This window comes from Dermacentor silvarum, chromosome 4 (assembly GCF_013339745.2).
Source record: "Dermacentor silvarum isolate Dsil-2018 chromosome 4, BIME_Dsil_1.4, whole genome shotgun sequence".
Lineage (NCBI taxonomy): Eukaryota > Metazoa > Arthropoda > Arachnida > Ixodida > Ixodidae > Dermacentor > Dermacentor silvarum.
In genome coordinates, this window is record NC_051157.2 from 49461374 (window position 1) to 49487179 (window position 25806).

Genomic DNA, 25806 nt, shown 5'->3' on the forward strand with positions numbered 1-25806 from the left:
AAAAGTACAAATGTGAGACATGTAGCGAAGCGGCAAGCCTGCGTGTGGTTTTAGGGGGGACGTAAACAAAACTCTTATCCCTCCTCTGTCCGTGGGGGAGGCAGTTCCTCATGTGTTTATAGTTTATTTTCGTCTTGATTGGACCGTAATGGAAGCAATTCGAACTCCTAAAGTGAGTATCTTGTACTGCCCGTATGGTGGCATGACTCGCCTCCACCCATTTCGTGCAATCTGGTACCAAGCCGGTAAAACTTCACAGCTGATACGGTGCCAGCGCACTCGTGTGCCGTCACATAACTGAATGGCTTGCTGAACAAACAACTTTTCATGTGTCATACATAACGGTAATAAGAAGCATGATGCGGGCAGCCTGGTACTATTGCCGCGCCTCGTAAACGGCACGTATTGGCGCACGCATCATTACTATGGGAAACGCGAAAAAGCGCAAAATTGCGAACAGAAACATTTGACACAGACTCGTTCGAAGCGTTCCCGGTAATCTGCTTCAATCACCTGCTTTGTTTTCTCTCCCGGCAGGTTGAAAATGTCCGCATGCTGGATCGATTCAACAACCGTAAATCTTCAACCGGGTCTCTTTACCTGACTACTACTCACCTCATTTTTTTCGACCCAGATCGCAAAAAAGAAACATGGGTAACGTTTCACTGACCTGCTTACACTTTACTTATGAGGTCAAGTTTGTCGTGAACATAGCACTTCCATGCCCTCTTTCGCAGATCCTTCACATGCATGTTGCATCAATAGCAAAGCTTCCCATATCGGCAAACGGCACGCCGCTTCAAATTAGGTGCAAGAACTTCCTCTGTGTAACCTTCTTGATTCCTAAGGAGAGGGACTGCCATGACATCTTTATCTCTCTGCAGCAACTCTCCCAGCCCCGTGAGTGTGAATACAGACGTTTAGAAAACTTTTTTTCGTCGGCAAATATTGCATGTTTAAAGTTGCGCATGCCTTTTTAAATGAAATTAATTTTTATGCTTGAAATTTTTTACCCAACCTTTTCAGTACACATCAATGACCTATACTGCTTCCATTACACTGCATCAAATGAAGACCTTACGAAGTCAATGGGCTGGAACAAGTTTGACTTCCAAGCGGAATATGTTCGAATGGGTGTGCCAAACACCTATTGGTCCGCAACAAACATCAATCAAGATTATGAGGTACACTTATTTTGTGCCTTGCCTTATGCCGGTGCTTTCAGGTACCATTACAAACATGTGGACAGGTGCATAGATGCCATCTGATAGAGACCGGAATTTCTGTGTTAGCACTGCCTCTGCAGCACCTGCATCAGCTGTTTTTTTTTTTTTTTTTTTCCCTTTTTTTGTGTCCAGTTCACACAATTGTGTGATATAGACCATTTTATTTTCAGCTAATGAATGCCACCATTATGGAGTGTTATTCAAACGACTTCTCAACTCTCTGTGCCATTACATCAAATTAACATGGTCATGAAGCATTGAATGCATTTTTACAACCACATTCATGCATATGAATTTTCTGTAGGACCGTGCATTTTTTGTTACCTTTAGGAGTGCCTATGTTTACGACCTGTGATGGCATCAACTCCAACACTTTCTTTAAAATATCCATAGGATGTAAGAAATATTATGGCTCTGTGTCATAGAGCCATTTGAAGTGTATTTTAAATACCAAACACGATAAAAGTTAGCTTCATACAAGTCCTCGCATGTTTGCTTGTAGCACCTTGCATGCATGATAGGAAAAAGTTGCATATATTCTGTGATATATTGAATGCATATAAGAAGAAATTAGTCTGTGTCTATAGATCTTTCCACTGCAAGCTTGATAGGTGTTGCCATAGTTTCCTTTGGGGTGTTGCAAGCCCATCGGAATATGTGCTTGAAAGCTTAAGATAGAGTGATGAAGTCCGTAAGGTTGCTCAAATTGGCATACATTTGTAGAGGATTTTTGTCTAGCTTGTGATAAATATAGGGTAAAATGAGCACATTTTAATTTCCAATGTGTTCACTCACCTAGATGTAATGTGCCACACTTTGTGAACTAGCACAGGGGCTCGATGTCTCGCTTTTAGTTTGAGCAGTTCAGAATGGTGATATTTGTTTGTCATTATTAGTTTTATCTAGTGCAGACTTTGTGCAGAACAAGTTCACAGCATTTCCTGTACACCATCTGCATGATCACTGGACTTGCATTGAACTCTCGTGATGGATCTTACCTGCTTAGACATTTAGGGATAGTGTAACTGAATTACTGTGGGTATATCTTTCAGATTTGTGATACATACCCTAGGAACCTCTATGTCCCCTCCGTGGCCAGTACTGCAATACTCGTTAGCAGTAGTCAGTTTCGCAGTAAAGGAAGGTTGCCTGTTCTCTCCTACCTGAATAAAAACATGGTGAGTGCAAGTGCAGAATACTCATTGCCTTTACTCTAATGAGGCTTTTGAACGATTAGCCTCATATTTTGAGCATAAATCAGATAATGCTGTTCGTAGTGATTCAAAAGGCTAGCATTTAATTTCATTGTGTTGTAGTCACAGGTTTGCTTTGTTGGTTCATGTATGTTTTCTTGAAACAGTTCTCATGAATTGCTACTTTGCTATTTAGGAACTGGTTGCTGTGGAACTGTCATTTTGCAGAAAAAGTGTAAATGCTGTACAATTCAACCATTTTATAATGAATACTGATATAGCAGATATGAGGGTACAGTGCTGTAAGTCTCAAGTTTTATTTGTTGCACTATTACGGAAGCTTTATAACAAGATCAAAAGGGCGTCTGTTGGGTATCAGTAACTGCAAGTAAACCAAAACTTTTAATCATAATGTGGGTTAATGTCACGTTATTATACATAACTATGTGAAATTTTACATATGATAGGGCTCAAGCTTTGTAGTACGAGGGGATTTTCATTGTTTATTGTTTAAATTACAGTACCTGCAGTATGAACCTTATTTATTTTATAACAAAGCTGTTAAAGGGAGTTCCACAGCTGTTTTCGTGTGGCAGGGAAGGCCGGCTTGCGGTGGTGTGCTCAATATCAAATGCTCATCAAAGGACAGCCAGAGTCACAAATTGTTGCTTTGAAACGTTATTTCGATGATTATAAAAAAAAAGTTGCCTTGCATGTTCATCATCCAAATAAACAACAGCTTATTTGCGCAATGTTTTTAACTATTAGTTTGCAATTTTTGTTTCTCGCGAGCACATTACTACCAGCTCCTTGCTGTACAGTTAGGAGTTCGTATGGTTGCAGCAGTGAAAGGCTGACTGTGGTGCTGTAATGCAGCCTGCATAGGAGCCATCATAAAGAACAGCCAGCAAACCTGCTTGTACGTCTGAATGGTCTGAGACTCGCTTATGCAGCTTTGCTGTATTTAATGTATCAGTTGCTCAAATTGGCATACATTTGTAAAGGATTTTTGTCTAGCTTATGATAAATATAGGGTAAAATGAACGCATTTTAATTTCCAATGCTGGGCATTCTGCTTGCAGTAGGCATTACAAGCATTATTGAAGGTCATGTATAAATACTTGCTAAAATTTTTCATTCATTGGTAAGTTTCTCTGCGATGCAAACAAACTGTACGTCAATGCAGCACTTCCTTCATTTTTATCTTGATGAAGGTTCACGTGTTCTTTCATGGGTGTTTTCTTTAATTCATTGAACACCCTTGTCATAGAGCTAGCTGTGAGCAGAGCGCTATATAGACAGTAAATTTTTGTTGATCTGCATATTAAAGTCAGTGTAAACTTTGGTGTCGTGTGTCACACGGAACAGCTGTGTGAAAACTGTGTGGGCTTGTGTGATGGCCACTTTTATGCAATAGCTGCCCCTCCAATGTTGTATGAAAAGCTTGTGAAAAAATATTTTGATTTTGTACTGCTCATTTTTATCTGTCTTATAGCTGTATCCTGACTTATACCATAAATACTTGAAGGATAAAGGTGCAGCTATTGCTCTAGCTTATACGATGTGGTGACTAAAATGTGTGCAGTTCCCAAATTACACAGTCTGGTATTTCTGCACTGATGTCTAAATTTTGGTGCTCGTGTTTTCAGGCAGCAATATGCCGATGCAGTCAACCACTGTCGGGATTCTCAGCACGATGTGTTGAAGATGAGCAACTCTTGAACTGTATCCTAAAGTCAAATCCTACCTCGAAATTTATGTATGTGGTGGACACACGGCCTCGAGTAAGTATTGTGCTGAATGTTTAAACAGCTGATGCTGATAAATTTGTCATAGAATGTAGTAGCTGCACTCTTTCTTGTAACAGTACGCATTTTCGTTTTCACCTGCAGTATGACCCTGTAAAAGAAGCCACTGCATTGTTGCTATAAGATCCAGGAACTTGAGTATTTGATTCCCACTCTTCTTGAGCCCACCCCCCCCCTAAAGAAAATATTGTCAAACACAAAAGTTATGCAATGTGTTATTATATGATATATGCTGTCTACAGAAATCATTAAAGCAGCTGCCTTCCTTAGTTATGTACAAGCAGATATTGCTGTCTTGCGTCAAACGGTTGTAGCCCACTTTGTTTGTGATTGCACTTATCTCTAAGCCCTGTACTGTACCTTGTGTAGCAGTGCTGACACTTTTGAGATATTTAAGTTCTGTTCTCAAATTTTGCAGCTACTGAGTGTCATGACTGCTTTCAAAAACACACTACACGAACTTGAAATCATTTCCTGCCACACACGAGGCAGTCATTGTGCTTTAAGACACAGATGTTACATGCAGCATGGCTTACCACTTATTGGGTAACAATGGGTGATTATCATTAGGCACATTGTGGCACAATTCGTGAACGCCTACTTGCAGCAGCTGAAACAAGTATTTGTAGAAAAAAGAAGTTTTCGTGCTACATCATAAGCACATGCTTACACACTGAACTAAGTAAATGGTGCAGTAGAGATTTGTTATGCAACAGTGTATTAGGTACTCAGTCAGTCAAAAGGTGTAATCAATCTGTGCCAAGCATCACGTATGATATTCTAGTCTCTAGGGAGATGGTAGTTTGTTCCTGCGCTCACCTGCATCCACTCTCTTTGTGCAGATCAATGCAATGGCTAACAAGGCTGCCGGGAAAGGCTATGAGAATGAGAACTTCTATGAGAACATCAAGTTTCAGTTCTTTGGCATAGAAAACATTCACGTGATGCGCAATAGCCTGCAGAAGCTCATTGACAGTGAGTGAACTGCATTGTTATTGCCCAGTGTGCATGGAAGTTATGTAGGTCTATTATAAGTTTTGAGTCGGTTCACATGAGCTTCCCATTATATAATAATTTTATGATTGGTTAAGGCTAGTGATAGATCTGCGTGCACATGACTGTGTGGCTGTGAGGTCTTTTGTTTTATATCATAGAAAATTCACGTCTTAAAAACAAGCTACTGCAAATTTGTTGAGTTGGAAGCCGGAAGCCTTGGGGGTATTAGTTGAGGCAGATTTTGATGGTTAAGAACTGTGTGCTATTTTTAGGCTGATATCCTTTAAAATAAAATTTATTTGTGCATGCCTTATAGCTGGTGCAAAAGTGTGCAGTCCATCACATTCAGGTGGTTGTTTAACCATTGTCAGCTCTAAAAAGCACAAGTCATAGAGCCATTGTGTGAAAAAGATGACATTATTCAACTTGCGAAGGATGAGAGCACCACTCAATTGTTATTGCACTTGTGTAATCGAACCACCTTTTCTGAACCACATGTTGAGGCAGGCAGTGGTAATGAACCTTTAGCAAACATACCCGGACCTGTGTACCCTTGTCTATTTAATGTAATACTATCAGGGAATATGTTCATTCTTTGACAAAGAGGCAGATAAGCAAAAAAAAAAAAAAAAACAGCCACAGTCTTTTTCAAATTCAGAGTACAAAGGCAGCAATAGCCGTGGCCCCTTCTTAGATAATTGTACATTCTTGTGTATTTTGTACTAAACCTCTCTGAGCTTATTTTTACCTTGTGTGAAGCTTGTTATACCACAGCACCTATACACTGATCAAAGCATCCGATTTCAGTTGTGACCATCACCTTATGTTGCCCACATCCTTTCAATCCAGAAAAGAGGTTATACAGTCATTGCTGTAAGAAACTGCTGAACTCGCCACCATACCCTGCAGACGAGGTGTACAAACAATAGCCAGACTATGCACCGACATACATAAGCCTTCCTAAACACATGTGAACACTCCAAAAATGGTGATAGCTTTTTCTTATGGAGCTTCCATTGTTTTTACTTGCAGTAACATGTTTTCTGTATGGAAATAGATGGCTTTAGTGTGTCTATGTAGTACTCTTCAAGAAATACTGTGTTGCCAGACATAGGTGTGAGCGGCTGTATTGGTGGCGCTATCTTGTGATGCAGAGTTTAACCAGAGAAGACACAGAGCTATTATTGCAGTGAGCAACCATATTTTACTTAGCTGTTTATGTAACACATCAGCAGCACTGTAATCATCAACATTCAGGTACCTCTCCTTCAACAAGGAAACTCATGAACACAAAAATATTCCTAGCTCTTTTTAAGCAGTTCTTCAGGAAATGTCACTGCCAGCATTGTTACTACTGCCATCCACGTCTCCGGCAGCCTGGTATTCCACGAATGGTAATAACTATGCTGTCACTCTAAGACACACGCATTTTTAAACCAGGCCCAGACAGGCTAGAGTTTAAAAAATAAATAGACTGAAAAATATATAGATAAAAACAGATAAACGGAGAAAGCACAAGTGAACTGCAGTGAAGGATGTTGCAGCTGGAGTTTGCTGTCTTGCAGCGTGCGAAGCAAGTGAACCCTCAATGGGGGCATTTCTGGGAGGCTTGGAGGCAAGCGGATGGCTGCGACATGTCCGAGCCATCCTGGAGACTGCGCACTTTGTGGCCCGGGCAGTAGAAGACGGCGTGAGCGTGCTGGTGCATTGCTCAGACGGCTGGGACCGCACAGCGCAGACATGCTCCCTGGCAAGCCTCCTGCTGGACCCTTACTATCGCACCATCATGGGTTTTCAGGTTGGCACAGAGGTTTGATTCGCACCGTCTCCTGAAGCTGAGTAAGGGCCACTAAATTGAAGCTATTAAAATAGTATTAAGGAACTGTCAGATGCATTGTTTCATGTAGTGTCATCCTCGTTAGTGATGCAGACTGCCATTAGGAAACTCGCAGTACGCTGAAGAAATTTGGTTCTGGTGAAAATTTGTTGAACAGAGAATGTTGCAGATTGGCTGAGACCCATGAACAAATTTCATATCCAGATATCAGTGTTGACTGCCCATCACTCTTTTTAAAGCAAAACTTTATATATCTAGGCAAAATCGTATATGGCTAGACGAAATCGCCTGTGTACAGAAAACTATCATCATCAGCATTGGCTCAAGCGTCGTCGTCTTCTTCCGTAGTTGGCTCGTTGGCACCCCTCGGATTGCGCTCGTGCTCATGCCACTGCTCCCACGTTCATCGTCGTCGTCTTCCACAGCTGGCTAAGTTGCCGCTCATCATTCCAGTGTAGAATTTCACTTCTCTTCTATCGTCGTTATAGGGAGGCCGCGTTTACGGGGGTATGAGCCATTGCATAAGGGGGTATGAGCCATTCATTGTCTTACATAACAGACAGATTTAATTTTGAAGCAATTTAATTTCAAAGAATCGCAAGCGGCAATGGCGGGCGAATGCTACTAACCACGCTGCCAAGCAAACTCGAGACATCGAACACAAGCGACAACGGCGTACTACGGGCAATATCGTCAGTGATGCCATTCTCTCCGTCGCAGCCGAACGTGTGTAACCTCATATTCGAAAAATACTTTAATGAACTCTCGGGATTAACCCAGTGATAAACACTGGGGCCGCACGTTTCAGCTTCACTGGTTAACCATCTTCACGGAGTGAAAGGGCCGACGAATTAAAAAAAATTATTTTCTCTGTGGTCCCACAATCTCAAGAAGTACTGCTTGGTAATGTTGCTGTGGTGTGTGCTGGCTTCATTACGTTAAATGTGTTGAGAGTGAGACCACCAGGTGATCAGATCAGTCTGGAACTTTCCACTAAGGTGTATCTCTCAAAGACTATAGCACAGCTTTAAAACAGTTGCCTTGAACCCTTGACCAGACCCTTGGCAGAGTTTTCTCATGACAACATACTTGACTGTATACAGTGTAGACTGCTTATAACGTAAGTCGCCGGAGTCGCGAATATCCGCACTATAAGCAGTACCGCACTATAGCCAAAGCAACTATTTTCAAGGCCCGCACATATGCAAAACATGTGCACCGAGCCGCCACACGTATGCGACAGTCGAGGAATGCGGCTAGAACGTTTACATTCAATGTACAGTCAAATCTCGTTAATTCGAACCAAATCACGTGGCGGCGCCTCCGACCAGCGTTGCTCCGGCACTGCCATAGAGTAAAAGCTTAGGAGAGACCCCTCAATGTCGCGCGCGAACAAAACAAAAAAAGAAAAAAAAATGCGGCGGACATTGCACCCTCTCTCAAATGGCAAGGTCGCCGATTCTGCGTTGCGCCGGAACATGCGTGTACGTGCCGACGTCTCAGCCACACTACCGTAGCCATGCGTAGCAAATGGCAGTGAACCCTTCTTTCTCCTTTATGCTTTCTCTACTTTCTAGTCGCGTGTTGACCTTGCACGCTGCGGCTACGGCGAAGCGGGAAGCAGCGGCGCTGTCCCAGGCCGGCCAACGAAACTGCCCACGCCGGCAAACGCCCGCTTCCTGATAATGGCAGAAAACGAAACTTCGGGGAGCTGGCACCGGGCCGGCCAGCGGGCGCGCACGGTGACCGTCGAAAGTGAGGGAGCTACGAGTGAGGGCGAGGGGAGCCACCGAAGCGGCGGAGTTGCCAAGGCGAAATCCGCTTCCCTGCCGCCCTCCTCCCTCACATTCCACGGTCTCCGCGTGCGCCCTTCGCCGTGCTGTGCCGGCGCCGCCCGCTCCCTGAAGTTTCGTTTACTGCCGTTATCGTGAAGTGCGCGTTGGCTGGCGTTGGCAGTTTCATGGCCCTCGCTCACTATGCGTGCCGTGATATTTCACGACTCGCACTCAAGATTATGGTTTCAGCCTCACTGGTTGTTCGTTCGCACCACGTGCCCGGCTCCTCCACTTCGTCTCTCTTTCTTCCTTGAGCACTCCTTGGGGCGCCCGTTTGAGGGGAGCGTTCGCCGTCTCCGTTGACTTCCGTACTCCCAGGCAGCCGCACTGTAACCGGTATTTTGTTTCGCGCAACTGCACTATAAGCGATACGTGTATACATGGAGTGCTATGGGAAAATTAACAGGAGTCTGAAAAGACTGCACTATATCCGGTCCTGCACTACAAGCGGTTACGTTATAAGTGTATACTGTACTTTGAGAAGAGCTATTACTCTGCATATATACCCCATGATTATTGTCTCCATCATCATTATCATCACCTGGCTCTGTATACAGTGGCAATGACGTTTTGCTGTTGAGCACGAGGTCGGGAACTCCATTCCGGCTGCTGCAGCCACATTCTGATGGGGACAGAATGCAAAAACGCTTGTGTACTGTGCATTGGGCGCACATTAAGGAACCCCAGGAATTAATCTGCAGTTCCTCACTATGGCGTGCCCCATAATCATATCATAGCTTTTGCACGTAAAACCCCTGAATTTAATTTTAATTTAAATCATTGTTATCTTTATCTTTTATCATATTTATCTCCTTTAGTTCACGTTCCTAATCACCATTGTTGAATGGCTAGCCATAATCTTTTTAATTCAGGCAGATCTCCTTGCTTTTACTCCATAATAAACTCCTTTCTTTTGTTCTTCCTTTAATTCCTTTAAAGCAGGGTCAGTTAAACACCATCATTTATTATCATTATTCGAGCTACCCTTAAACAAACTGCTTGGGACAAACGGTTCAAATACAAGCTGTTGCTTGTAGCATTAGAAGGAATGTTTAACATGAGTTGTCTTCTACATGTGTTTGCAGGCTTTGATTGAGAAAGACTGGCTGGCCTTTGGGCACAAGTTCATGGACAGGTGTGGCATGGTTCAGGGTGACCAACGCGAAGTGGCACCTGTGTTCACCCAGTTTGTGGATGCCGTCTGGCAGCTTATGCACCAGTTCCCCTCCTCGTTCCAGTTCAACGAACGCTTCCTGCTCACCATCCACGACCACGTCTACTCGTGCCAGTTTGGCACTTTCGTTGGGAACTGCGAGAAGGATCGCCTTGACTTGAGGTCAGTACAGCTGGGGCTGAGCAGTATCGGAGATGCACATAGCTTCAACAGACTCTTGTACTAGTTGCTCGTTGCCATGTTGGTTTTAAGGACTTATGTGCCTTTCAGGTGAGGTGGCTGTAAGTAGCGCAGTATACCAGCACTTCATTTGACAAGTTATCTTCACCATAGTTTTCAGTTCTGTGGTTTAGTTGAACATACTCATGGGCTAGTTCAGTATATAGCGATTACATTTAAGGTTGCCTAAAGGGCCCCGCACCAGGTTTGTCTATTTAAAGTAGAGAAGTGTAGTGTATGCATGATGCACTGACGATCATGTCTGCAAAGTATTACATCACTGTGCAGTGCGAAAACAGCTGTAATTTCAAGCCGGACGCTGCACATGCCTTCCTCTCGAGAGAGCCCCACTTCCTGCCAGAGAGACGCATAAGTGCCTCTTTGAAGTGCGTGTTTCATCACTCACCATGACTAATCATAGAATGCAGAAGGCGCAATGGGACGAAAAAGGAAGAGAAGGAAAAAGAGGAGGCGGGGCTCAACGTCCCTTGGCTCCGGTGTGGGAGAAGACAGGGAAGGAACACCACTTAGGAATGCTATGTAGAGGCAGAGGAAGAGAGTGTTTAAAGGGGTTGAGACACCAAATTTTGATGGTATAAAAGGCCTGCTGTCGGCTTCCTCTGTATGAAAGGACACTCAACATGAAGTGTTGGACACAGCAAACGTTTAAAATATATTTTAATTCGCTTCCAAAGAGTGCCTAAATGCTCGTTCTCGCGATCGAGACCCATCACTAGCGCGATTAACATCGACGTCACTGTGTTGGAAGCGTAACGCGTTTTAGTGACGTCATACCACATTAGAGTGACGTACAATGAGCGGTGACCCACAGCATGGGGCAAGCCTCGAGAGCCTCGAGTCTAGAGTGCAGTACAGTAAAAGCTCGATGATACGAATATCACGGGGTCACGAAAAATATTCGTATTAGCCGAAATTCGTATCATCGAAACACAATTAAAACTACTGTCGAATCTCGATAATTCGAACTCGAAGGGGCCCGAAAATTTGTTCGAATTAAAAGGACGTATTTTTGAAGTATTCGTGCACCATAGCACGATGCACGAACGGTGCGAGTCGTGAAATATCGCGGCGCGCAAGCGCATAGCAAGCGCGGGCCACGAAACTACCCACGCCGGCTAACGGTCGCTTCCCGATAACGACAGAAAACGAAGCTTCAGGTAGCGAGCGGGCGGCGCCGGCACATGGGTGCGCGCGGAGACCGTCGAAGGTGAGGGAGGAGGGCGGCAGGGAAGCGGATATGGGCCGCGTCAACTCCGCCGCTTCGGTGGCTCCCCTCGCCCTCCCTCTCAACTCCCTCGTAGCTCTCTCACCTTCGACTCCGTGCCCACATCTCCGTGCGCGCCCGCCGCTGTGCTGGCGCCAGCTTATTTTAGCCGCCCCCTGAAGTTTCGTTTTCTGCCGTTATCGGGAAGCGAGCGTTTGCGGGCGTGGCAGTTTCGTTGGCCGGACTGTGCCTCCGCCGCTGCTTCCCTCTGCGCTGCTGCCGCAGCGTGCAAGGTCAACATGTGACTAGAAAATAGAGGAGAAGGGTTCACTGCCATTTTATCCGCGTGGCTGAGACGTCGGCACTATTGTGTGCTAGAATACGGTTGTCTAGAACACTCTAGTCGGCACGTACACGGTTGTTCCGGCGCGATGCAGAAACGGCGACCTTGCAATTTGAGAGAGGGGGAAATTTCCGCCGCGGGTTTTTTTTTCCCCGTTCCTTCGCGCGCGGCATTGAGGGGTCTCTCCTGAGCTTTTGCTCTATGGCGGTGCCGGAGCAATGCCGGTCGGAGGCGCCGCCGCGTTATTTGGCGCGCTGCTAAGAGCATTGTCGGTACGCGGTATGTTCGAAGTAAGCGTGTTCGAATTAACGAGATTCGACTGTAGCTAAATTAAAGAGTCAGAGGTGAACTCACTCAGGCACATGTACGTAAAAAGCATTTATTTCTTGAAGCGCCACCGCTTCAAACTCTTCGCGCCCACTCGCGGAGTCCGCGCTGTCCGGCGCCGCGCCTCCGCACCAAAAGAGAAGGAGAGAAAGCACGTGACTGCGCGCTGTTCTCTTTCGCGGCCGTCGGCGGGGCGGCGTTTATTCGTATCAACCGACGCAGGCTGAAAATCGATTCGTAACAACCGTTCTCTAGCACATTGCATAGTAATGGGGCTCGGCTGGGACCACAGAAAAATTTGTATCATCCGGAAATTCGTATTAGCCGTGATCGTATCATCGAGCTTTTACTGTATAAGCTGCATCGGACGCAGACGCAGAGTCGGAGCTGCCGCAGCTAGCGATGGCAACTGTTGGCGTGGGTTTGTTCGCCTGCACTGGTACAAAACGTGTGTGCGAGAGCAGACGATGCAGCAGTGCGTGCATCACAGCCTTGTGGGCCCACGTGACCAAGCTTCCTAGCCAGTGACGTCACTGTCCAACTCGGTGCCGAGAAACCGAAACCGAAAATGGTGCACATAAATGATGTGATATTAAATTATTTACCGAGAATATGTGAACCTTCCAGCATGTATCATGCTTTCTGGGGCAATAAGAAACGTTTGAAACAAACAACGCGCAAGCCACAAATTTGGTGTCTCAACCCCTTTAAGTTGGCGCAGTAGCCAACTACGTCCTGGCGGCACGGTAGCCGGACAGTTGATTTCTTCTGCCTCCCCCAATAATGAACCGATTTGAAAAAGTATTTTGGTAAAATGTTCTTTATGTGGAGTTTTACAGCTTCCAGTGTACATGCAAAATTTGCAGCGGGGCCTGGTGAGAGGTTCTTTAAAGAGCAGCAAAGAGAAAATAAGGAACTTGAAGCACCCATTGTCGTTCCTGTCTGGCACTTGGTCTTGTTGTTTTGTGTTTCTTGTATTGTCTTCATTTTAGCACAGACAATGATTCTATGTATGTGAGCAGTTGTGCATATAAAGGATGGGGAGGTTGTTACCCCCCACCCCTCTTTCAAAGGTTAGCCTACATAACTCTGGCCCCTTCTTCGGAAGGTTGTCATTTTAGCTTGAGCATGCAGAAGAGCATGTGTGTGTTCTCATAAAAACCTTCTGATTTCTGGTTTGTTATCTCTCAAAATGTAAACTTAAGAATGGATCATTTGCGTGCAAAAGCCATCACTCAGTGACTCTGTTTACACCATAGGCTGAGCTCCAGGACGTACTCACTGTGGGCCTATCTGGGCAACCACATCTCGGAGTACATCAACCCCTTATACAGGACGGACAGGAGAGGAGCTGACACCCTCCACCCATCACTGGCTCCACAGGCAATCAGGTCTGTAACAAGCGTTTTCTTTCTTTCTTTCTCTCTTTCTTTCTTAACATCAGAAGTGGCATGCCCTGTAATAGTAGTGAAAAACAGTTAAATTTAGGTTCATTCCCATTGATATGCTGCTTGAAGGCAGCATATCAATAGTATCAACAAAGGAGAGCGATGTTTGTGCACAGCAAATACCACAGAGTAGACGATTGTAAAGCTTTTGACTTGCGTCCGTGAGCGCAGGCAGTTTGTAGCTGGTATAGTCCTTATGTGCTGACAATTCTGCAATTTAGATACAGTTAAACCTGCTTATAACGAACCTCCATATAACGAATTCCTGGATATAACGAAGTTTTTGTATTCCCTGCCGTTACTCCATAGAAGCACATGTATTTGAGACCTCTACGTAACGAAATTGCAGCGGGAGGACCCCCTCGAAATAACAAATTTTCGCTGCCCACAACCTAGAGATTTTGCCCCAAATTTTGTCATTTTTGCGCGAGCAGCAACTGGAAGCACCTTCTCCGCCGCGACGGAATGCGAAGCGAGCGCACGTGTGCATGCGTGCGGGCGTGTGCGAGGCGGGCCTGCATCCCTCGAACCAGCGATCTTGCTGCCGCGGGCGTGACCTTACCCCTCCCTCCATTCAAACCTGATCCTGCCGCTTGCTGCAGCTGGTCTAACCCGCCAAGCCGGCACTCTCCTTTTCCAGTTGATGTTGCCAACGCGCTGGCAGACGCTGTGACACATCACACTCGATGAGCGCGGACATGCGCTGTCAAACGCTGGCGGCGTGTGGAAACGCCGCTGCAGAAGCGAGCGAAGTGACCTTCGTGCTGTTGTCTATCGCTTCAACGCAAACTGAGCGCCGAGAACCCACAGCATGCACAAAGCTACGAGCCGCCGACGCACCTACACTGCCTAGACTCTGCCCCAACACCGCAGATCGCTTTCAAGACACGGCCCGCGCGGTCGCGCGCCGCCGCGCAGTACGCAGTTGATGCCAGAGTACAGTACAACGCCGCCCGTTATCCCTGCCCCTCGCTCCCTCGCCGGTGCCTCGAGCGCAACGGAAGAAGGCGCGCTTCCTCCCTGCTTTTCTTTCTTGCGCGCACGATATTTAGACGCGGTCGTCAGCTCCCCTCGCACGTTTTCACTCGCACATACAGCATACGGCGCGCTGCGACTGTGTTATTGCCCTTGGACTTTATACGGAACATCTATGAGCCAAAACCAATTTTTGGGCCACAACGCGCCATAGACACCATCTTTAGATAGCAAATACGGATCTCAAAGGCCATACTTTTGCTGGCGGAAACCGAAAATACGTCATAGGTTGTCGCCCCCGGCACTTTGGCCGGTCAATGCCATCGTCAAGCCACCAAGCCTAGAGACATGAAAAGTCAAAATGGCCGCTAGAGCCGGCGCAGGGTGGGAGTTTGCAACGCATGATGCAGGAACGGTCCCACAGTTGCGACGCAACAGCGGGGTTACCATTGCATTGGGTTCTATGGAAGCTGTGCCGGGACCGGCCGAAAACGACTAAACAGCGGGGAAAACGCAGCACCCGGGAACGTAACAGCGGGGTTCTACTGTAACACTATACGACGCTGCGACGCCATCGTGACGCTCGCTCTTCGTTTCCGATGCCTCGCGCTTGTGCGAAACAACACGCGTCCACGCATCCAGTACCTGGTGTGACATTCCAAGGATGAGTGCTTCGACGAAAATGGAAAACGGATGCGCGTTACAATTGAGGACACGTTAGAATCGAGTAAATACAGTAAGCGTTTCTTTTTTGAATTTTCGTGCCGAACTTGCATATAACGAAATCCTCTTTATAACGAAGTTTTTCGTGAATTTGTCAATGTCGTTATATCCAGGTTTAACTGCATACAGATTCGTGGAAGCAGGACATTTGCATTAAAATCTGTCGCTTCTGAATCTGAAAGCCCACTTTAATTAGTGGGCTTTCAGGCACAGCTAAAGACTCTCCTCACAGACCATTCCTGTGTTGCTTCCTGTCCTGTGGCCGTGGTGGCTGCATTCCAATAAGGGGGGATGCAAAAATGCTTATGCACTTAAATATAGTTGCTCATAGAACACCGTGTAGTTAAAATTATGGCTTCACATATTTACCTGGTGAGAGGCTTCCCAGTGACCATGAACATCAGGGGCCTGTGTTAAGGCAACTCATACCACTGTGGCACTCTATACTTTCGTTGTGATTTTTCGTGCACTGCTCGTGGCCACCTAAGGGTTTCGAGTGTAAAGCAGTCATCGTAGCTAAGCATGTGCTTAAACGTAATTTGGAAGAAAAACATGGCTACCACTGTGTACTCAGCAACTGAATGGCAACCCCATTTTTCACAGTGAGATTAGAGAGCACACTTTAAGCAAGACATGTCATGCTGTGAAAATCTACATTTTTCACCTGGCATCATTACAGATGGTGCACACGTTTATTTTAGACAAATTTTAGTGCACTCAACTTAAGTTTCTCTGTGGGTGTTTCAAGAACGGCAGTTTTTGAGCAGTAGTCATTGTGTGCTCTGTGTTCACAGGTTCTGGAGGGGTATGTACAACCGATTTGAGAATGGAGTCCATCCACGTGAACCCTTGAGTGATATCCTGGCCGCAACAAAGGATCACATCCTCAGCCTGGAAGACCACATCCAACACCTCGTCAAGGTGTGTGTGTGTGTGCGCGCGTGTGCGCGTGCGTGTGTGTGTGCATGTGTGCCTGCATGCGTGCGTGCATACTCTCCCCACATTGGGAAATGCTCAAAACAAGAGAATAGGTTTGTTAACCATTCACCATTGAAACTCCCAAATTTCCAAGCATGGACCTACTAATACCGCACAGTGCATTGCTAGTAATGAAGCAGTTGTCTTGGCCATGCACTGTATCCCAGGGAACACACAGATGCTGAGGATGGAGCACTCAATCACCAACGACGTGTGTCTGGCGGCATTGTTGGTGTCTGCCAGCACACTAAAAATAGCATGATTCGTGTTCCTCACAGTATGAATGCATCCTGAACATGGGTGTCTGGATTTGCAACACACACTTGCACTTTCACTAATAATTCCCAGTGGTCATCAGCAGTCCGCTGAGATTGTACTAGTGGCCATGATCTTGAGTGTTGCTGTTGACATATGTGAGCTCAGTGCTGGAGAACCCCATCGATACTTCCCTAGTTGTGTTCACCTGGCTGCTGCATCGCTTTGCACAGTCCTGGCACAGAGGCCACGGACTACCCCATGCATTGCGTTCCCACTTCATATACAGGTTGTTAAAAATTAAGCTTTACGGAACTTTTTAAGGTCGCCTGTGGCAGTTAGCATAATTCTTATTGTTGAGCTGGATTATTCGATGAGGTAGCAAGAGAAATCGAAACACATATTCAACTAATTAACAAAAATTTACTAATGAACTTCTTACTTAATTACTTTACGACACATATTGCAATTTACGAATTGTAGCTGGTGAGTTTGCAAGACGCATCCATTTGAAATGAATTTCCAGGATGATGCCAGTTTCGAGATATTATTTCCCAAAGTGTGGGATTAAATACATGGGCGTTCCAGTTACTTTTGTGCTTCAATGTATAGAACGGCATTTTGGTAAAAAAGTAAGTCGAACAACAGTGCATTTTTATGGCGAGTTTAATGTCGCATATTTCCAAACTGGTGTCATTCTGGAAATTTATTCTAAGTGGATACGCCTGACAAGCTCACTGGCTACAATTCGTAAATTACAATATGTGTCAGTGATGAGTGTCAGGGAACAGCTTGCACACTGTGATGCAAATCATGTTCGAGCAGTGCGTGGCACACAACATGGTGCGCCAACTATGTAGCTGGAACGGTATTCTTGGGCGACCTCCATGGAGATAGTTTCACTTTCGCGAGATTTCATGGACCCATCTAAGAATACAGCCGGCAGAGATTGGCATAGCACCAGAAATACTGTCGGCCATATACTTGCAGCTGCCCCGTTTGTGATGTTGAGTGCTGATCAGCCCAAAAAATTTAGTGACACACCGCACGGCATCCGAAATATCGGTCATCGTTATACATATAGAGTAGGTGGCAATGCCACAGGGAAGTCGGAATAATTAAGCAAGTGTAAAAAATTTGTTGGCAACAGTAATTGTCTGCACTTGCCTATGTTGGCCTAATAAGTGACACTCACATTGGTGAGTGGTGTTTTCACCACTTTCCTGGCAGTGCGGATGTGCTAGAAAGCCTACCTAATGTTTTGCTGTGTTGTTGAGTATTGATCATTGCGCTGAGCGGAGAAATTGTTGAGAAAAGAAAAGCCAGGTGGACAGGACAAACATTCTGTCCTGCCTGCCTGGCCTGTTGATATCGACAATTTTTTCCACTCAGCGCAGTGTTCAACATGCAACACCAACTTGCATATTGTACCAGTTCTAAACTATATTTGTTGAGTGAGATAGCCGGCAAGCATACAAGGATCTGTGTGCCCGCGCGCAGCGCATAGCGCAGCTGCGAGAGCTGCTGCACCACGCGGACACCCCGAGCAAGGACCTGGATTCTGTGCTGGGGGAGTCGCTGACCGGGGACGAGCTGGACTCCCAGCCGGCCTCTTCCGAGGGGGCTGTCAGTGTGCGCGACTCGGGCTTCGGGGACGCTGACTACAATGAGTGCAAGGAGCTTCGGCAGAAACTGCATCAACACAGTGAGTATGCTGCTTCCATAACCCTCCTGCTGTAGAGACTTGAAATGATCAACTGTGGTCAAACAAAGGACATCTCATGCTGTACTCTCGGACAACTTTCTGTGCAAATGAAAGGAAAGCTACAGGAGCATATCTTCTGTACATGTGTTACTGCACCGAGTAGTCCCAACGGAGTTTGACATCACTATTGGTTTCTTGGAACAGCTACTAAATCAGCGTAGCTCCCACATGCGACAGTTTCACATTTGCTAAAACACTAAAGGGAAAAGCAGAAAAGTAAGCCATATTTGACACTCAGTTGTGCACGTTGTCTATTTCTGCTATTATAAATAAGTTGTGTATGTTTTCTCTTCTCCAGCTTAAAGGGGCCCTGAACCACTTTTTATCAAAGTGGAGAAAGTTATTTGAAGTGAAAATAGGCTATTTCAGAAATACTTTGCCACAAAAAGTACTTCAATGCGTTCAGCAGAAGTGGAGTTATTGGCAATCTAACACGGCCTCTGCTGTGCTCCCGTTCCTTTTTCAATGCCTTGCAGTGTGAAGGCTACAGCGGTGTGGGGCGTGCCCATAACGCTCCGCCTTCTAAATGTTACTGTGGCACGCAGTTCAAATTTCATAGTGCATGTTAACGTAGACGCCAGGACTTCCGATTTTGGTGCCTACGATGCGCTAAACGTAAGCCAAACGCAGTTGTCCACAGCGAGCAGCCAGTGGACTCCAGCCAGCCAATTGCAATGACCAATAGCAGCTGCATATTGGAATGTGCTTTATTATGTAATAAAGCACAAAGAAGAGAGTGAGGATCATGGCTTCTGTTGAAACGAGAGCGTTTGAGAGAAAAGTAGCTTCGCGCTCCGCTTGCGAGCTCCCCGCACCGCCTACGACAGCAAAACTTTGCTGCGGGTGTAAATTTTTTGCAGGAGCGTAATCGTGAACACATTGCCTTTTTAAGTGTTGAAAATGTTTTACACTTGTTTACAGCAATATTAGCATTGTGTTTTGCTGGTTAAGCCCGGCGCCACCAGATGGCTGCACCGTGCAGGCCGCTCAGAGCACTCCTAATACAGCTGTAGCTCAATACGTGCTACATAAATGTGTTTTTCCAAGCATGAAAGAAGCCCGCGAATACACGCAGAATTGCCGCACGACTGGCCGCTTGAGGCACTTTGCGTGTATTCGCGGGCTTCTTTCATGCTCGGAAAAACACTTTTATGTAGCACGTATTGAGCAACAGAAAGCTGTATCGGGAGTTTTTCATCTTGCTCTGCAACTTGGGACAGTACTTCTCGAGTTAGATAATTAATTACAATTAAATCTCAGTAACGAAAAAAATACTGGCTGCTACTCTACTGTACTGGAAACAATACGCACTAGATTTGCTTTGCGTAACGCCATTCCTCTTTTTTTAAATCGTGCTGCGTGATAGCTGGGACACCCTGTATATGATTGTAGTTACATTTATAATGTGGTGCTCAGCTTTACCAGTTCAATCTCATTTCTGCCACAAGTACTGGTATTTTAAGTATATACAGTAAAAGCTCGATGATACGAATCTCACGGGGTCACGAAAAATATTCGTATTAGCCGAAATTCGTATCATCGAAACACAATTAAAACTACTGTCGAATCTCGATAATTCGAACTCGAAGGGGCCCGAAAATTTGTTCGAATTAAAAGGACGTATTTTTGAAGTATTCGTGCACCATAGCACGATGCACGAACGGTGCGAGTCGTGAAATATCGCGGCGCGCAAGCGCATAGCAAGCGCGGGCCACGAAACTGCCCACGCCGGCTAACGGTCGCTTCCCGATAACAACAGAAAACGAAGCTCCAGGTAGCGAGCGGGCGGCGCCGGCACACGGGTACGCGCGGAGACCGTCGAAGGTGAGGGAGGAGGGCGGCATGGAAGCGGATTTGGCCGCGTTAACTCCGCCGCTTCAGTGGCTCCCCTCGCCCTCCCTCTCAACTCCCTCGTAGCTCTCTCACCTTCGACTCCGTGTGCACATCTCTGTGCGCGCCCGCCGCCGTGCTGGCGCCAGCTTATTTTAGCCTAAGCCCCCTGAAGTTTCGTTTTCTGCCGTTATCGGGAAGCGAGCGTTTGCGGGCGTGGCAGTTTCGTTGGCCCGACAGTGCCTCCGCCGCTGCTTCCCTCTGCGCTGCTGCCGCAGCGTGCAAGGTCAACATGTGACTAGAAAATAGAGGAGAAGGGTTCACTGCCATTTTATCCGCGTGGCTGAGACGTCGGCACTAGTGTGTGCTAGAATACGGTTGTCTAGAACACTCTAGTCGGCACGTACACGCTTGTTCCGGCGCGATGCAGAAACGGCGACCTTGCAATTTGAGAGAGGGGGAAATTTCCGCCGCGGGTTCTTTTTTATTTTTTTTTCTCCGTTCCTTCGCGCGCGGCATTGAGGGGTCTCTCCTGAGTTTTTGCTCTATGGCGGTGTTGGAGCAATGCCGGTCGGAGGCGCCGCCGCGTGATTTGGCGCGCTGCTAAGAGCATTGTCGGTGCGCGGTATGTTCGAAATAAGCGTGTTCGAATTGACGTTGAACGAAAGCACGTTTTTCATGATAGTCTCGCTGTGCAACAATTGTGCTCAGTGTTGACGTTGCGAGGCCTAGCTCCTTAGCCAACTCCGTCCGCATCCTCTTGGGATCCTCATCGACCTTTCGAAGAATGTCTAATTTCTCTTTAAAGGAGAGTGCTTTCCGCTTGGGTGACATAGCTCGCTGCGACTAGGCAAAATGGCGCAAACACGAAGAACGCGGCCCGAAGCGCAGCAGCCACTCCATCTGACGGCTCGCAGAAAAGGAGGAAAAGTACAAAAACACCAAAAGCGCCACCGCTTCAAACTCTTCGCGCCCAGTCGCGGAGTCCGCGCTGTCCGGCGCGCTGTTCTCTTTCGCGGCCGTCGGTGGGGCGGCGTTTATTCGTATCAACCGACGTAGGCTGAAAATCGATTCGTAAGAACCGTTCTCTAGCACGTTGCAAAGTAATGGGGCTCGGCCGGGACCACAGAAAAATTCGTATCATCCGGAAATTCGTATTAGCCGTGATCGTATCATCGAGCTTTTACTGTAGCTCATTTTACTGCGCGTTCGATAGCAATCCATCTTCTTAAATGTTTGTTTCTTGCAATTTGCGCTGATTATTGTATGCGCAATATTAATATTTATGAGATGCTTCAATCATGCTCTTAAAAACGCCAGGATTCGTATGTCGTATTTTGCCATCTGCTCCGAAACCACTTATAGCTGCTCCAAAGTGTCAGTTTTTCTGCTCCTAAATCTGCTCCAAAAAGTAAAATATCACTTCCATCATTGAAAATATGTAATGGAATCTACTTTTTACTGCTGGCAACATAATGTCCTAAAATGTTAAAGTAAAGAAACTTGTTAATAAATGCATTTGGATATCAATATTCAATATTTCATTCAATGTTCAGTGTTCACTATTCATATTCGATTCAAATGAAAGTTGTATGGCGTATCAGTGGCAACGAAAGTAACAAAACAAATGAATAGCACATCACCAAAAACACATAATAGAATTGTGCTTGCTTAAGGAGCTAAGTGTGTACTACAACCGCACACATCATTTTAAAGCGTCCAAACATGATGAAATTGGCCAAATAATAAATTGCTTTGCCTAAATAGAGACAAAAATTTGCAGGCTGCAGAGAGGTGATCTTTCTATGCGCTTGCTCAGGAACTGGTGCATCTGCACGGAACAACCACGGTTCTTCTGCAGTAGTATCATTCGGAAAAATCTGCAACAACTATTGTTATCCCTTATATAATATTTGGCAATCTTGAATAGTGAATTATTTCTGTTCTCAAATGTACAGCACAGGTTGAGGGACTTTTTATTTGAAGCCAGTAGAAGTTCTAACTTTAAATTCTATGGTATTTTAACTTGCTTTCTCAGACTTTGCCTCTGTCCCTGTTACAGAGCTGGGGGACAGTTTTGGTTCCACTGTGCTTCAAAAGTTGATGGAGGAATTTGACTCGGTGGCTGTGGACTGGAAGTCGTTTAGGAACATCAAAGAATGCCCCTGCTCCACACCGTTTGACCACTTCAGGAGAAAGGTAATCCGTTACTTATAGCTGCAAACACATTGGTTGATTTCAACCCGCTAAGCCTGAGGGTGCGCCATCGAATCCCAGCCGCGGTGGCTGCATTTCTATGGGGCGAAATGCAAAAAGCCTGTGTGCCGTGTATTGAGTGCACGTTAAAAGAACTCCAGGTGGTCGAAATTAATCCAGTCTCCCACAAATGCAATCCTGATAATCATATTGTGGTTTTGGCACATAAAACCTCAGAATGAAATTATTTCAATTGGTTGTAAAGTTCAGATGCTTGTAGGCCACGTTGACCAAATTTTGTTCAAGCGCTCGCAACCCCTCGGTAATCTTGCCAAAAGCAGTCTATCACTAGTACCGTATTTTCCAGTCTACAAGTCACACCTTTGTATAAGACGCACCCCCCTCAAAACGGCAGTTTTTCCGGAAAACCACGTATATAAGTCGCACCAGTGTATAAGACGCAGCTGTTCGTTCGGTAAGCGATTTAAAAAATTACAAAATTAATTAAAAAGGCCAATATTGAAGGCCATGCGACATGTGGCCTCTGTCCACTGCCTACCATGTGGTGCCACACACAATGACTTTTGCCCACTGGATGCAGCAGGCTACAGAAAGGCATCATGTTTTCACGGTGCCCCTTGGCAAATTGAAAATTGGCAGTGATTCAGTCAGGAGGGGCAAAGTGGGCCACTCATTGGATAAGGAGAAAGAGGTGGTGCTGGAGTTTTAGTTTAAACTCTGCACATCAAGGGCCCGTGACAGCTATCGGAGGAAAGGAAGAGAGAAAGAAAAGAAGGCAGTGATGCCTGATTTTTATATTTTTTAACTGCTGAAGGTTCATCACACAATTTTTGAGGGATTCTCCATGTGTGCATAAAACTGCATCGGGGAGCACAGCACCTTAATGACTAGCTCCAGTGCAATGCTTTTTGGGTCAGCCCTGTGTACTGTCTGCAGAAGCGCGGAGGGTGCGATGATGTTAGATGAAAATTATTTATTTTAAGCTTCGTTTAACTTGAAAATATTTCATCAAGGTCACACAGGAAGGCAGCCACTTGGCATTCGCTGTTTTATAACATAGCATACTGGTGCACGATGCATCTTTAAAAAAATAAATAGGATTAAGATTTGCACATGATGCGGGATAAAAATATAGAATGGCTATTCTCTGCTTGTAAGCTCGGCAAGTGTAGGAACTAATGCGCATGCTCAGATTTGGGGATATTAAGTGCTCTGACATTATCCTTTTGTCAAATTCTTGCAGTTCCATTGCTGGAGTTGTGGAGACGTGTTCTGCATTCGTTGCATAGACAAGAGGTTGTGTCTACCTGGGCACATGACCAAGCGACCAGTGCCAGTTTGCCGACACTGCTACAAAGAACTGACACACACTAATTCGATAGATTCCTAAATCAGCCAGGAAGAGACGGGCACCTCCTCCCTCCCTTCTGCACTTCCTGCCCCTCCTGCCCCATCACACTGCAAGGATCCATCGACTTGAACGTGTCGCGCACTCGCGAAGACGTCGCCACAACATTCTTTTTGTACTCTTGGGAAAGGGGGAAAAAGAAGACGCTAATGTTGCTACTGATGTACAGCAAGTAAGGTCTGCAGCTAGGCTGTCCAAATCCGAGAGCACTTTATAGTACTACCATGTTGACGTCTTTTAAGTTAGCATAGGAATTGGTAGGTCGAAGCCCATGGCGAGGATGGAATGGGTTTCACTGTCTCATGACTACTATCGGGTCTTAGGCCATAGCTATGCAAGAAAAAATGCAGAAGAAAGGGACCCTCATCCTAGACATGGCTGCTACCTTGCTGCTGTTTTGAGACATCGCAGAATAGTTCTTGTTGCTTGTTTTTAATGCCTGTTGTGATGGCTGTGCCACCAGCCTCTTCAATGAGATTTGCTTGTTTTTGCATTGTTCTCTTATTAAGTGAGAAAGCTACTGTGTTGCATAATGTTTTGTATGATATAATGTAATGGGGCTGTTCGCAAAAGAGGAACAAGCAGCTTTTAAAAGCAGCACAATGGTTACCCTTGGCCAGTGCTAGTAGACTTGGAAATTCTAAGAGCATGTTGTCACTTGGCTACGACTCCCTAGATTTCAGTCTGGCGCCTGCATGCTTTGTGAATATGAATTAACTTTTTGTCTTTTTTGTTCTAGTCATTTGTTAAAGTAAGGTACTCGTGGAGATTGCTGTTTTAGTTATTGTCATTTTTCTTGCCTGGGTACTATTCTGGAGACTGTTGAATTTGCCGTCTTGTCAGCTTTGATTAGCTCGCAGGGCTGCTATGGCCTCATCAATTAGCTCAAAATGCCAACATGGTGTAATTTGATCAGTGTCCAGGACAGCGCCCCCTGTCAGCGATCGCGAGCTGTCAGGTTATAGATGTGGCTGTAACAGAGACAAAGTACTTTGAGTTTATTCTTTATGCTTATTTGCTAGTGCTTGTATCTTCTTAACTAGTATGAGGTAAACATTCTTTTACCCATTAGAGCAAGGTCTTTCTCTTCACCTTGTAATTCCTTTTAATGTTGTCAGTCCCAACATTCCAGTTGGCCCCTTGCAGAGAGTAGAGATGTCTTGTGCTTTGCTTCGCCGTCACACACACACAAAAAAAGAACTCGAGCCCTTTTATCACGTAGCCCTTTTATAACCTTCCCTCACGTCCTGTGAGAGCCGTTTTTTGCACACCGTGTTACACTCTTGTGTGGTTGTGCGCAAGTTTACCATATACTCTATATATATATATATATACTACTACGAACGTTGTGTGCAGTGTCTACATGTGACGTTTCACGGTGAAGCCCGTTTTTCTGTGCCTAATACTTGCACCAACACAATCACGGCATTGTGGAAGTTGTTTTTCTTGATCAGGCCTTGTTGTGCATTGACGACTCCCTTGTTTCTCTGCAACTTTTTTTTTTTTTTTTTGCCTTTGTCTTTGCTCCACTATGGATGCTTTTCAGAGTGTGTGCAACTGTTCGCTTATTATTTGAGCATGGGTCTGTGGTTAATAATGAGCCCCCCCCCTTCCTTCATTTTTACCACCTACCCTAGAGGCTGTGTATTTCCTTTTTCTTTGGACCTGTTTGCAGCTCCACTTGTCCTGGATGACAAAACCAAGGCCCACTATCTGTATACTTTGTTTAGCTGTACAGAATTTATGACCACTTAAAATTTTAATTTTTCTTTACACTTGATTTTTTGCTTTATTCTGTAATGATTTAATGGTTCACTGGTGTTTGCTGTTTTGAATTCCTCTTTAACAAAATGCTGCTATGTTTTTTGTGATGATTCTTGTTGTAATGTTTTAATCTAGAAACTTTGTAATGAAAGCTAAACGGCATGCGAATAAATCTGGATTTCAGATGTGCTTGCTTTTACATGAAAAAGAATATAAGATATACTGCATACAGAATTGCAATGTGGACTTGCTGCAGATGT

At 45.5% G+C, this 25806-nt stretch overlaps 1 protein-coding gene across 1 annotated transcript; it reads left to right on the plus strand.

Moving 5' to 3' along the window:
* On the plus strand, window positions 1–25735 carry LOC119449985 (myotubularin-related protein 6). The gene is made up of 14 exons (XM_037713310.2): window positions 1–172; window positions 538–654; window positions 738–900; window positions 1027–1184; window positions 2279–2404; window positions 4069–4203; window positions 5070–5202; window positions 6789–7021; window positions 9981–10231; window positions 13443–13574; window positions 16124–16250; window positions 18063–18267; window positions 22220–22356; window positions 23618–25735. Exons 1-14 carry the CDS (start codon window positions 149–151, stop codon window positions 23762–23764), a joined length of 2088 nt encoding a protein of 695 aa, XP_037569238.1. The 5' UTR covers window positions 1–148; the 3' UTR covers window positions 23765–25735.
* The last annotated feature ends 71 nt before the right edge of the window (window positions 25736–25806 follow it).